Source organism: Antechinus flavipes, chromosome 1 (assembly GCF_016432865.1).
Source record: "Antechinus flavipes isolate AdamAnt ecotype Samford, QLD, Australia chromosome 1, AdamAnt_v2, whole genome shotgun sequence".
Lineage (NCBI taxonomy): Eukaryota > Metazoa > Chordata > Mammalia > Dasyuromorphia > Dasyuridae > Antechinus > Antechinus flavipes.
In genome coordinates, this window is record NC_067398.1 from 553,559,686 (window position 1) to 553,573,868 (window position 14,183).

The window sequence follows — 14,183 nt, forward strand, 5'->3', positions numbered from 1 at the left end:
AATAACACCTAAAAAGAGGAGGCAGGAATGGTAGAAAAAGTCTGGAATCTATCTTGGAGAAGAATGAGACATGACTGGCCTGGTCACACACTCACAATCATTATATAGAGATTCTGAGAGGAGTCATACAATCAGAAGTAGAGATTGCAAGAATGGAAGATATTTCCAATGTGTGGATTCCAAAGCAGGACTGGACTTCAGGATACAGAAGGGCATGGTAGAAAAATACCAGAGTTTGGTCCTGAAAAGAATTAATAAACTTACTCTTAACTTTACAGATCAGCAACTGGTCCACAACATTATAGGGATACTGATAGGTTAAAAGATTTATTTAGAATCACATAAACAGTATAACACAATACTTACATCCATTTCTAGACTCTGGGACAGGCTCGCTCTTCACTCTATCATTCTGCCTCTGTCTGTAGTAATAAAAGGTTGTTATATGAATAAATAAACAAATAGCAAGGGACCAAACATTTATAAGTACTTACCATGTATTAGGAACCATGATAATATTGTGATTTAAAGTTGGTAAAAAACCTTAGAAGCCCATTGACTCCAACTCGGCAATTTTACAAATGAGAAAACTGAAGAAGCATTGAGAAGTTATGTGTATTGTCAGGTTCTCAATTTGGAAGCGACATAGTGAAAATGATGTTTGAAGAAGATTGGCCTGGCAATAGAATTTAGGAAAGAGTAGCAGGTAGAAGAGAGGCCATCAAGGTGGCTTTTGCAATGGATGGGAAAGAGATGAAGGGGGTTTGGATTAAAATGGTAGCAATGGTAAAAGGAAAGCAGTGAATTATACAGAGGAAGAAACAACAGAATTTGACAACATGTAAATAAAACATAAAAAAGAGGGAAAAATCAAGTAGAACTTCAGTAATTCTCTCCTGGAAGATTAGGAAAATATCCCAATTGGTTATATCTTAAACAGAAATAATATGTTTTCATTAGAAAAATAATGAATCCAATTTGGGACCTAGTGAGCAGTTAATAGAGCCAAGTTGGGGACCCATTGAGAAGTGGGTAGAGCAAAATGGAGTTATAAATATCTAGATCTCAGGAGAGAAGTTAGGCCGAAAGATACAGGTCTCACCATGATCCATACAGATATAGTCATTGAATCCATGGATTAGAATGACCTCACTGAAGGAGTAAGTATTGCAGCTAAAGGAAAAGTAGCTCATAAAATATTGCATGTCACTTGAGATTTGAAGAAGAGAAAAAGACTATGAAGACAATGTATATTCTATATTTACTTTTCTATTTTATTTAGTTATCATTTACTCTGCACTCATTTAAGTTGCCTGTATAAATTTTTAATTCGGTACATCTCTGACTGACTTTTTTCTTATTTATTTCAGGTTTATGCCATTCCACCTGCTTCCCGAGACGAAGTAGGATTAAGAGAAAAGGAATATGATTTTCCTCCCCCTATGAGACAACACCTCAGACCAGAACTCAGACCTGAGGGCGTTTATGATATCCCTCCAACAAGTTCCAAGGCAGTAGGGAAGGACCTTAATGTAAAATACAACTGTGATGCTTCAGGAGCTGCTGAGCAGGTATCCCAGAGACACCAAAGCATTCTTCAAAACCAGCCGCAAATGCACCTCGGCCAGTCTGCAGCCCCTCAAAATGATGCGTATGACATCCCCAGAGGAGTTCAGTTTCTCGAGCCCCAAGCAGCAGCTGGTGAAAGAGTAAATGCTGAAGAAAAAGACGGAGTATACGATGTCCCACCACAGACCACCCAGGAGACTAAAGGTTGCTCCGATGTGACAGACGGCATGAATAGACTCTCTTTTTCCAGTACGGGTAGTACCAGGAGCAACATGTCCACTTCTTCCACAACATCGAAGGAGTCCTCCTTGTCAGCCTCTCCATCCCAAGACAAAAGATTGCTCCTGCTGGATCCCGACACGGCCATCGAGAGGCTTTATCGGCTTCAGCAGGCGCTAGAGACCGTTGTGTGCAACCTCGCCTCCCTGGTCACCGCCGACTGGAGGTGCTACGGCTACATGGAGAGACACATCAATGAGATCCGCACAGCGGTGGAAAAGGTGGAGCTGTCTTTGAGGGAGTACCTCCATTTTGCCAAGGGGGCTGTAGCAAATGCCTCGGGACTCCCCGAACTCACCCTGCACAACAAGATGAAGCGAGAATTGCAAAGGGTGGAAGACTCCCACCAGATTCTAACCCAGACCAGCCAGGACTTAAATGGCTGCAGTTGGTCCTTGAACATTCTAGCTGTCAATAAGCCTCAAAGCAAGTGCGATGACCTTGATCGGTTTGTGATGGTGGCGAAAACAGTGCCGGATGATACCAAACAGCTCACTACCAGCATCAGCACCAACGCGGAAATGCTCTTCCGGTCAGCCCCGGGCGGCGGGAGACTAAAGAATGGGTCTGAGCCTGGGACCGGAGCAAGTGACTACCTGCACACGGGCCCACAGATCCAGGGGCTACATCCCAGTGACCACAAGAGCCAGCCCTTTTGCAAGCCGCTGCCCCCGAGTCTAAGCAAGGAGCAGCATTCTGACTGCAATAGCAATGATAGCTCCGAGCGCAGCTGGATGGACGATTATGATTATGTCCACCTGCAGGTAAGGACGCCAGACCAATTAAGCACCTGTAAGCACTGAAGAAAACTTTCAAGAGCATCTGGCCCAAACTCCTTATTTTAGAGATAATTTTAGAGAATACTAAATAATACTTATTTAGAGATATTTTACAGAATACTAAAGCTATTGGAAAAGAAGTACTACAGACAATAAAGTTATAAGAGCCCTGAATTTGAAGCTGATTGATTCTTATCTGAATCCTGGTTCTTTTACTTATATTTACAGTCTGATTTGGGGGAAGTTCCTTAAACCCTCTGAGACTTAGTTGTTGTTGTTGTTTGCCGAGGCAATTGGGGTTAAGAGACTTGCCCAGGGTCACACAGCTAGGAAGTGTTAAGTATCTCTGGTCCTTCGACTGGTGTTCTATCTACTCTGCCATCTGGCTACCCCATTTTAAAAAATCTTTATTTATTTATTTATTTGAGGCTTAGTTTTTTAAAACTGATTTAATATTTAATTATTAATTTATTGTTATAGATTTATTGTTAATTATAATATTAATGATCATTCGTTATTAATATTTATTATTAATTATTAATTTTTATTAATTTGATTTATTTATATAACTAATAATTGAATTAGTTAATAAATTATTATTATATTATTTTTAAAATGAAAGGGCTGAAATGGTCCTCAAAAGATCTAAACAATTAGTAATTTCATAGAGCTGAGGATAATAATAGCACCTACCTCACAAGGTTGTTGTATAAAGATTAAATGAGATATTTGAAATGTGATTAGTATAATGTTTTATACATAAAGGGAAGAAATTAAGAATGCATATAGTACCTACTATTAGGAGCTAAATGTGATTAAATGCACAATGTTTTACTCATAAAGGGAAAGTACCTGCTATTAAGAGCTAACTGTGATTAAATGCACAATGTTTTACTCATAAAGGGAAGAAATTAAGACTGTATATAGTATCTACCATTAGAACTAAATGTGGTTAGTACACATGAAAGGAAGAAATTAAGAACACACACAATACCCACCATTAGCAGCTAAATAAATGCTTATTTTCTCCCTTCTTATAGCTGATGTGATTTGCCCAAGAATATAAATACTAAGTGGCAGAGCTAGGATCTGAAATCTAAATACATTGCTGTTTTTATTAGGGCAGCAATAGATAGAGTGCCAGACCTGAAGTCAGCAAGAGTCTTTTTTTTTTTTGAGTTCAAATCTGGCTTCAGACTCCTACAAGTTGTATCACGCTGGGCAAGTCACTTAACCCTGTTTGCCTCAGTTTGTTTCCTCATCTGTAAAATGATTTGGAGAAGGAAATGGCAAACCACTCCTGTATTTTTGCCAAGAAAACTCCAAATGAGATCATGAAAAGTCAGACAGGACTGAATAATAACTACAACAACTTTCTATTAGACTTTATTGTTTCCTTTACAAGAAGACCTATACTAATACCTGCTAAAATAAAGATAATACTAATAATGCTAGTCTAAGTAGCTTGGCTATAATCATGTAATGGAATCTTGGAGTAGAAGTCAACAGTTTTGGGTTCAAATCCCAACTGTACCACTGGCCATCTTTCAACAAATCACTTCTCTCTCTAGAGCTTGTTTTTCTCACCTTCCTAAAACAAAGAAGGACTTGAATTTCTTTGGTCCCTTTTAAGTCCAAAATTGCTGTTTGCCTTAGCCATTGCCTTTGGCCTTGCCTCAGGCTACTCCAGAAGGCAGCTGGGCATCCACCTAGTGACCCAGAGAATCACCTCTTCTAATTGTTCTTTTCCAGGGAGGTATATGTTCATCTGCCGGAGAAATTACAGCAGTATTCCACCAGCCTTGGAAAGCTTGCCTAGATTTCTGGCCCGGTCTGTTCTGTTCTGCAGGGATCACCAAACCCTAACTCTAGTCAATGTGAATTAGGTTAACTGTGTTATTTTGGCACTTTTTACCCCTGGCTGATGTCCATCTTAAGAACAGAGCCAGATGAGGAACTTCAAGGGCTCAGAAGCAAGTTTTATTGGCTAGATTTAAACTTGGCGTCAGAGGTCATAGAGTCATAGGATTTTAGAACTAGAAGGGTACCTTAGAAATCATCTCATCCAACTCACTCATATTACAGATGGTGGAACTAAGGTTTATGAGTCCAAGTTGAATCCATTAGAAAAGGATATTGGAAATGGTGCTTCTAAAAGAGGTTTGAAGGGAGTCCAATCTGCCTATCAAAAAAGCTTAGGGGTCAGAGAGCAGATTACAGTGTATGGAAACTGGTTTGTCTCCTTAGCATTAAGAGGGATTAGGGCCTCTGGAAGGCTGTGGCTGGAGGCCAGGTTGACATTATGCTGTACCTATGTGCATAGGTGGGTGTATGTGGCAAGCAGCCACAGCGGTGGAAAACAAGGCAATATTTATCCATTTGTCAAATAAATTGTTTGCACAAGTGAATCATGGCAGTGATGTAATGGGTCTTTTCTCTTGTAAAATAACAGGGGAAAGAAGAGTTTGAAAGGCAGCAGAAAGAGCTTTTAGAAAAGGAAAATATCATCAAGCAGAACAAGATGCAGCTGGAACATCATCAGGTGAGTTGAGTCACAACTAAAAGCATTTCGTTGTGCCAGGAAGCTTTTCTGAAGACCGGCAAAGATGGAACATTTCCATATTTCCACAAGGATCTCAGCATATGAAAGTTTTCTGGCCCATGAAAGGACATAGGAACAAATAAATAGAAGTTAGTTCTGGCGAGTCAGCTGTATTCTCAAGGTTGAGAATCCAAACAATTGTTCTTGGTTTGGAGTCTAAACCAGTATACTCTAAGATAGCAAGAACTAGAGAAGGATTTGAAATTTCTGAGACTTCTCGTATGAGACAATGCAGCAATTATATGCTGCAAGGAATTCTGAAATACCCCAAGTTTTTTTTGTTGTTGTTTTATATTTTAATAAAGCTAATGTTTATTTTTCTATTTTGAATAAATTTTATGTTATTTATTAGGACAGTTAGGTGGCAAAGTGTATAGACCATCAGGCTTGGAGTCAAAAAGACTCATCTTCCTGAGTTAACATCTGGCTAGCTGTGTGTTTCTTTAAAAATCACTTAATTCTCTTTGCCTCGGTTTCTTTAAATGTAAAATGAACTGGAGAACAAAATGACCAACTACTCCAGTATCTTTGCCAAGGAAACTCTAAAGTGGGGTCGTGAAAGTCAGATGTGACTGAAAAATGATTGAACAAAAATGCTATTTATTAACAGACATTTAAAATAATAATTTCAGAGGATTTTTATCATAAGTTCTGCCCAAAGTTTTGTTTATACCGAGGATTCCATCACTAGAAAAATTTGAGAACTCTGTCCTAGAAATTATGTTCTAGTCCCAGTTCAGACAATTACTAGATATGTGTACCACAAGTCACTCAACTTCTTTCTAAATTAGTTACCTGATATGTAAAGTGAGGATGCTTAATAATACACCGGCTCTGCCTACCTCTTTTAAGTTGTTCTGAGATACCAAAAAAAAAAAAAAAAAAAGTATTCATAAGCCTTAAAGCTACGGATGTATAAATTGTTCTTCCTTCACTGTTTTCAATCATTTTTGGCCACTTGACTATAGTTTTAGAGGCTGCCTGACCTTGGGAAACAAGTTTAGCTTGGGGAATCCAAGCAACAGACTCCCTGCAATTATTAGCTTTGTGTCTCCCAGGGTGGGACCTTGAACAAGTCCCATAGCTTCAGCTAATGACTTCAGTTTCCTTACCTGCAAACAAAGGTGTGTACACGTGGGTTTGGACATATGCATGCAACAAGGGTCACCAAGAGACATAGTGGAATCATTGGGCAAAATGTGTAACAATAATTCTCATGTTAAATGGCTCTCTGGTGCCTTTTGTTAGCAAGAAGTATTTGTTTTTTCTGCATTGGCTCATTGTAAGATGATGATCTATAGATCGATTTGGATAGAAATCATATATTTATATAGAGAGAAATCATGCCATAGAAAGCAAAGAGACTTTTAACTGAGCCTTTTTAATGGCTATTGTAAAGGCATTTCCCAAAAGTGGGAAAACAGTTGACTCAACTGCTTCACTAGTGGTTCATATTCAGAATATGGGTTCTTAACCCAGTCCAATACTTCTTCAGCACTTGTTATCTGTCAAAGCACTGTTTCCCCCTCCCCCTTACCTTTTCTCTTATCAGAGAATATCTGTGGCTTGAGAGTTAAAGAGCAGAATGATAAAATTTTAGAAATGCAGGTTGTCCTTAGAGATGATCTAAACAAGCTATCCATTTATAGATAAGAAAACTAAGATCTGAGAACTGAAGTGATTTGCCAAAGACCTAAAATTAAAACCCAGAGCTCCAGTGCCATAATATTTCCATTTAAATATGGAATATATATAGAATACATATATAAAATATATATTCTACTATATAATATTATGTATTAAAATAATATCAATAATGTTGTTATTAATACTATTAATTAATGTTAATAATAACAAAGCATTTTTTTTCCTCCTCAGATCAGTCAGTTCCAGTTGTTGGAGCAAGAAATTACCAAGCCAGTGGAGAATGACATCTCAAAGTGGAAGCCCTCTCAGAGCCTCCCCACTACAAACAGCAGCATAGGGGACCAGGACAGACAGCTGCTTTTTTTCTACTATGACCAATGTGATACCCATTACATCTCCCTTCTCAATGCCATTGATGCACTCTTCAGCTGTGTCAGCTCAGCCCAGCCCCCCAGGATCTTTGTGGCACACAGCAAGTTTGTTATCCTGAGTGCACACAAGCTGGTGTTCATTGGAGACACGCTGACAAGGCAAGTGGCAGCCCAGGAGATCCGTAACAAAGTGATGAACTCCAGTAATCAGCTGTGCGAGCAGCTTAAGAACATCGTCCTGGCCACCAAGGCGGCCGCCCTACATTACCCTAGCACACCTGCTCTGCAAGAAATGGTGCACCAAGTAACAGACTTGTCCCGAAATGCCCAGCTGTTCAAGCGTTCCTTGCTAGAGATGGCAACATTCTGAGGGGGAAGGGGAAAAGAGACTGAGGGGCCACACACGAAAACTGGAAATATTGTCTGGTTTATGTAAATGTTATCTATTTTTGTAGATATTTTATATGAAATATTTTAAATATGTTTTATGAATTAGAGAACATTCAGGGAGTTGGAGAGGTAAAATTATTATCAATCTTTGGTTCTTATATATGCATTTCTGTATCTAAAATAGATATATATAAACTGTACATATACATTCTCATATGTGCCTGTGGGAGCAATGTGTGTGTGTAGATATATATATATGTAACACATTCCATTAAAAACAATGAATTAAGAAGCACCTTATTTTGCATCCCAAAAATACTACATCTTCACAGATGACTGAACAGATGATTCTGATTGATACTCTACCCTATGCTGTAGGGGTTATACTGGATGTTTTTACCCAAGTGTTTGGGAACAAGATTATGCCCACAAGTTGGTTCTTTATAATTAACTTACTTTTTTAGTTGAATCCTTTCCAAAATTTTCCTCTTTTCCCAGTCCTCATACCAAAATGCACTGAGTCCTCTGAGCAAGCAGATTTTGTGAACAACATATTTATAAAATGTGTGTCAAAATACGAGCTATTATTTAGGGTGCTAGGGAGAGAAGCAGCTTAGTCATTCAAGGAGGTAGGAAAAGTGTACTTAAAGGTAATTTCTGACTGAGTGGGGGCATTTCTAAGCTGAGAGGAAGCCACAATAAAGACAAGTCATATGTTTGCCCATGACTCTTTCATCTTTTGTATTAGTGAAAGAGTCAGCTGTGAGATTTTCCAGAGGTTTAGTATAAATTAAAAAACCCCTTTTTGCAGAAGGGACATACATGGCAAGTGTACCTCAGGTTGTAAATATCCGTGATAATAAAAATAAGGCACACAATCTGATACTTAGATTGGAAATTAATGCTTTGATAGCTGTCATCCATTACCTAGATGCTTTTTTCTAGCAAAAGGACATTGGGAGGTTTCTGGGCCTGATGACTGTAGAGATTCACACCACTTTGGACAATGAAAGACCTTGCTAACCTTCCCCGATGGCTCACACATCATCAGCATTTCAAACCTAGAACCAGTTTCAGCCTTAAGTGTCCCTCTCTTTTTTCACTAGACCTCTATTGACTAACCTCATTCTGATAGGTTACAAAGAGACAAGACACTGAGTCACAGCATTTATATCATAGACTGACTATAAAATTTAAATACCGCCATTACATCTTTTGGCAATAACACATACCACAAGTCTTAACAGATTCACTGGGAAGTGGGGTGGAAAAAATGGGGGCAGGCAATGGTTTTATAAGAGATTACTGTTATGTACACTTATATTCTAAAATCAAGAGGCATTTATCTAGGCTATTTCTATCCAGTGTCTTGTTCACTCTTTTTATTGTAGTCTATGTCAAAACTTGCTCTTACATTGCAAGATGTGCTTTACGGAATTAAATTTACTTCTATTGAACAACCAAAATATTGTAATACCGGACATGATCAGAAAGAGATAAGGTGAATTATGAAGCTTATCACAAAAGTGCTTTTAAAAATAGCATCTATTGTAATGTTCAGTCATGTTCCATCAAAAGAAGAGATGGGACACAGAAAGGACATCCTACAGCAGAAACAGAGAGGCTGGCAACATCAACAACGTGAAAATAATCATGGCAAGAGAATATTCTTGTGGACTTTGTTCCTATTGATAGGTTGTATTTTTTTAGAAGATAACATATTTGTACTAAGCTACATGGTAATATTACAAGTTTTCAAAAGAAAAGCCAAGTCATTAAACCTGTATCCTTGTTTTTGTTGTCTTGTATGTAAAGACTATTTTTAAATCATTAAATTTTTTCATCTTTTTTTATATCAACTAGATTTTCCTTTGTCTGTTTTCTCTGCCACAGAAAGCTGATTTGGATTGACATTTCTAAGGAGGAAATTTAACTCAAGATACTTTTTTTTCTTTCCATACTAAAGACCTCAATTTTCTGGGGTTAGGGGGAATCAAGTTTTTGTTGGTTTGTTTGTTTGTTTTGTACTGTTTTAATATTTCAAATTATACTTAAATCTGAAAAAAAACATGTCTCTTAGTTGGGATATATAATAAAACATCTGGAAAAACTCAATTTAATTTCACAAATTTTTAAGTTCTATTATGTGTAAGGCATTGTGCTAGAAACAGGCTACAAAGACAAAAAAAAAAAAAAAAGATGGAATAGTTCTCACCTTAAAGGAACTTTTCTTCTGGGGTTTTACAATATATGTATATTGTAAACATATACAGACAGCTAGGTGGTACAGTGGAGAGAGTGCTGATTTACATCTTTTTGAGTTCAAATCTGACTTTGTACACTTAGTAGCTATGTGACCCTAAGCAAGTCATTTAACTGTTTTGCCTCAGTTTCCTCATTCGTAAAATGAGCTGGAGGAGGAAATGGCAAACCATTCCAGTACATTCCCAAGAAAACCCCAAATGGGGTCACAAAGAGTCAAACTGAAACAGCTGAACAACAACAACAAAAAAGCAGATTACTTGGATTAGAACAGAGTGAATAAGATAATATGAAATAAGACAAGAAAGGTAGGCAGAAGCCAGATAATGGAGCAGGAAATGTTTATTTTAGAAATTCTGACAGACTTGTTCCATTTTCCATTTGTTCTTCTAGTATCATATGTTCCTGGAATGATTTCACTCCACTGGGTCTTCCACTAAGCTGTTGCAAATGTCCAGATTCCAAATGAGTACTGTCTTTAACCTCTCAGGTCTCTCAGCTTGACAAGATCTTTTTGTCTTTTTCATTGTGATGACTGCTTTATATTTCTTAAGCCTCAATAGGAGATATAATACACTGTGTTAAGGACTTTTCTTTTCCATTTCTCACTTCATAACATTAATATCTTGCTTAAATAGTTCAGGTTGGAGTTAGAGTAATTGAATACATCATTTCCCTCTCATCCCTTTTAATTTTATGTCAATTTTGTTCTTTGGTACTCTAACACTTTAACTGTATATAGACATCTGATTCAAAATTGACACCCACATCAGTAAACAGTCATTTCCTGTCGAGATATAATCAACAACTCTAGACACGCACAACTATTTGCTTAGTATAGATTAGTAGTCAGCCAACTTTTATGATCACCAAATTTCTATCAGTAAGAGATTTTTGGGTATCACCCCTAATATAGATATAATATTTCTTCTATATGCATGTATTACTGTACTAACAATTACATATACATATATAGGTGAAATAATATACATATGTATAGGTGAAATAAGCTTACAGAAAATGGAAAATAATATGATGATGAGATGAAGTTGAAATAAGATTTGATCTGAGAGTAAATGCTAAAGTCCTGAAGTTTTTTTGAGTAGGGGGGTAGCTAAACATGCATTACGAAATGAATACATTAGGAAACTGATTTGGTCTTTATATAGAAGATTCACTAGAGAGGGGAAAGATATTGGAGTAGTTTGCCATTTCCTTGTCCAGCTTATTTTATGATGAGAAACTGAGTATAATGGGTGAATATGCCTTATCTAGGGTCACACAGCTAATAAATATCTAAGGCCAGATTTGAACTCAGGAAAAACAGTTCTTTACCACAAGTGCAGTATTCTATTCATTGAGCCACTTAATTGTGTTCTTTTTTCTTACTCACCTGTTACTGTTCAGGTGCACAGAAAAATTAGCCACGAGGTAATCTAGGGACAAAATGGAGATATACTCAAGGAAAATTCCCCACTGGCATTTGTGCAACTGCTGGTGGAAGACCCCAAGCTGAATTTAAATTATAACTTCCCTGAGAATTCCCCTCCAAGGCAAAAAGGAAGACAATAAAAGTTTGTACCACCAAGGAGGAGATGGGGTGGAGAAGGCTGGGTGAATAACAGGTGAAGATGGTGATGTGGTTGTATTGGATACAAGACCTATGACTGGTTATGGCAGTAAGGGAAGGCTGTCACTCATCTTCCCACTCTCTTCTTGATTGATCAAAAACCCTTTGTAATCATGGTAGGAGTCTACCAGAGTTCTAGGCTCCTACTTTGGAAATCACTGGTTTAATTACATCTGAATCTCAAACCATTTCCAATCCAGACGGCTACAGTCAGGCCTATTTCTGCTATTCATGAGAATTCATTTCTGCAATTTTCATTCCTGAGCATATATGAAGAAAAATAAAATATAAAAGTCAAATCAAATTAAATTAAAATGTAGAAAAATCTTGACACTGATATTAGCTTTGTAAACTTAAGCAAATTATTTTCCTTTTCTCAATCTCAGCATCTTTATCTTTAAAATGAAATCTCTTAGATCCCTTCATCTCTACATTCTGTAAGTTCTAACTTTAAGTTTGATTTAACAAACAGTTTTAAGGGTGAGTATGCAGTGGACTTGTCTAGAAGTCAGGTAAGAAACAAAGTATACATATGACATGGTTTCTTCCTCCATAAAGTCTATCCATGGTATAGTGTTGTACAGTCACATTTGACTATTACTCCATGTACTATACTATCCATGGGGTTTTCTTGGCAAACATACTGTAGTGGCTTGCCATTTCCTTCTCAATTGGATTGAAACAAACCAGGTTAATTAAGTGACTTACCCAAAGTCACACAGTTGGTGTCTGAAGCTAAATTTGAACTCAGGTCTTTCTGACCCCAGATACAGCAGTCTATCCACTGAGCCATCTAGCTGCCTCCTTATGCATAGTCTGCTAAAATGATATGTTATACATTTAATTCTAATGTATAAGAGCTTCATAAAAGGTACCTCAAAGGTCTGGAGACATATATACATATATATAATGTTATAGATTAGAAGAATCAGGGAAGTTTTCATGGGATTGTTTTGAGGAAAAAGATAATATAATTCAAAGTGCAACCTCTCCATCCCTTCATCCCACTCATAGTGGGTGACTTACTCTGTTCTACTTTCTCATTCACCAGTCATTGCCCTGGAGCAGCTGACAGCTCCTCCATGAAGGAGGAGTCTTTTGAGTTGAACTTTAAAAGACAGATAGGAATTAGACAACCATGGAAGAACTGGGACAAGGGTATTCCAGGCCTAAAATATTGTGAGTAAAGGAACAGAGGAAGGAAAGCTCAGGCTTGAACTTGATTTGGTAAGGCAGTGGGAAGCATTGCCTATTGAGCAATGGAGTGGCCTGATCATACCTGGCAATACTAAAAAGATAAATTGGAGGGTGGAGAAGATGGAAAATGGAAGATTAGGGAGCTTTTGTAATAGACCAGGTGGGTGAAAAGGAAAGCCTGTATTAGCTTGGTAGGAGTAGAAATAGAGAAGAGAGCAGATGTGAGAGATATCATAATGGTAAACTTGAAGGGTTTGGGTAACCTATTGGGTGAAAGATACCCAAAAGAAAGAGCCAAAAATAACATCAGCATTTTGAATATTAAAGACTAGATGGATGGAGGTTCTATAGATAAAACAGTGAAATAGAAATGAAGACCTAGTCTGAAAGGAAAGACAATATCTATGATCTTGGACATGTTAAACCAAGTGTCAGCAGATCCTTCGATTTGATTCAATTCAATTCAACAAACATTTATTAAATACCCACTACATAGTGCATCAGATGCCAAGTCCTGGGAATGCAAAGACAAAATCAGAACAGTTCCTGCCTTTAAGGATCTTATAATCTATTGTGGAAAACTATGTGAGCACAGAGAAAGAAATAAAAGGTACCCTCTCAGCTTTCCCCCAATTCAAATTTCAGAGTTGAATCTCCCAAGGGCAATTACTCTAGGTTCAAGGTACTCTGTGGGTGCATACTCCTAAAACTACATAGCTCACAAGCCTGAACTGGTATATTTGCCTTTAATAAATAGCCAATTGACATAATTAACTAAAAGCAAAGGCATTTATTGCAATAGCATGGAATGAACAAAACTCCCCCCCCTCCATTAACTTGGGGGACACACTTCCACAAATATGGGCTCAATAGGAAGAGTGAGGATCCACAGGGAGTATAGTAGTGAAGAGATATACACATTTAGGGAACACATGTGACCATGGCAATTCAGCCCCCTGGCACTTCAGGTTACAATTTTTTTTCATGTTGTCCTCGTGCTGCTTCCTCTGGATGCTATATTTCCACTGGGCAGGTCACTCAGCTGGACTCCCTTGGCCAGCTTTACTCCTTAGTTCAATTCTTGCAGGGTTTCAACTCATGTAGAGAAAGCTATCTTGGATTAACTGTTCCTAAGAGCAAATAACTGATGCTTCCTGCATGGTATCACTTGCCTCCATAAAGGCCCTCTAGTTCCCTTAATAAAATACTTCTTACCACCTCCTAAAGGCATAGCTATTTCTGTATACTGGTTCATCAGAATTTGAAAGAGATGGATTCTTTATAAGGTAATGAATAAGTCACTACCAGTTTCCTGCCCTTTATAATCTTCAAATTGGCCACTCAGGGTATAAGCCACTCAAATTATCAAATCCAAGTTGTGGAGGGAACCATTCAAAGTCTTAAAGGGGCAAAACCTTAATACCTCATTTCCTCTGTCACCAGCCCATTATATTCTA

The 14,183-nt window shown here is 37.7% G+C and overlaps 1 protein-coding gene across 1 annotated transcript in view; it reads left to right on the forward strand.

Moving 5' to 3' along the window:
- Positions 1-9,496, forward strand: part of NEDD9 (neural precursor cell expressed, developmentally down-regulated 9) — a 59,286-nt gene extending 49,790 nt beyond the window's left edge. Inside the window, exons 5-7 of the mRNA XM_051970687.1 lie at positions 1,371-2,612; positions 5,080-5,169; positions 7,108-9,496. Of these exons, the coding sequence (XP_051826647.1) occupies positions 1,371-2,612; positions 5,080-5,169; positions 7,108-7,617 (1,842 nt within the window). The 3' untranslated portion in view covers positions 7,618-9,496. The remainder of the gene's footprint in view (positions 1-1,370; positions 2,613-5,079; positions 5,170-7,107) is intronic.
- The last annotated feature ends 4,687 nt before the right edge of the window (positions 9,497-14,183 follow it).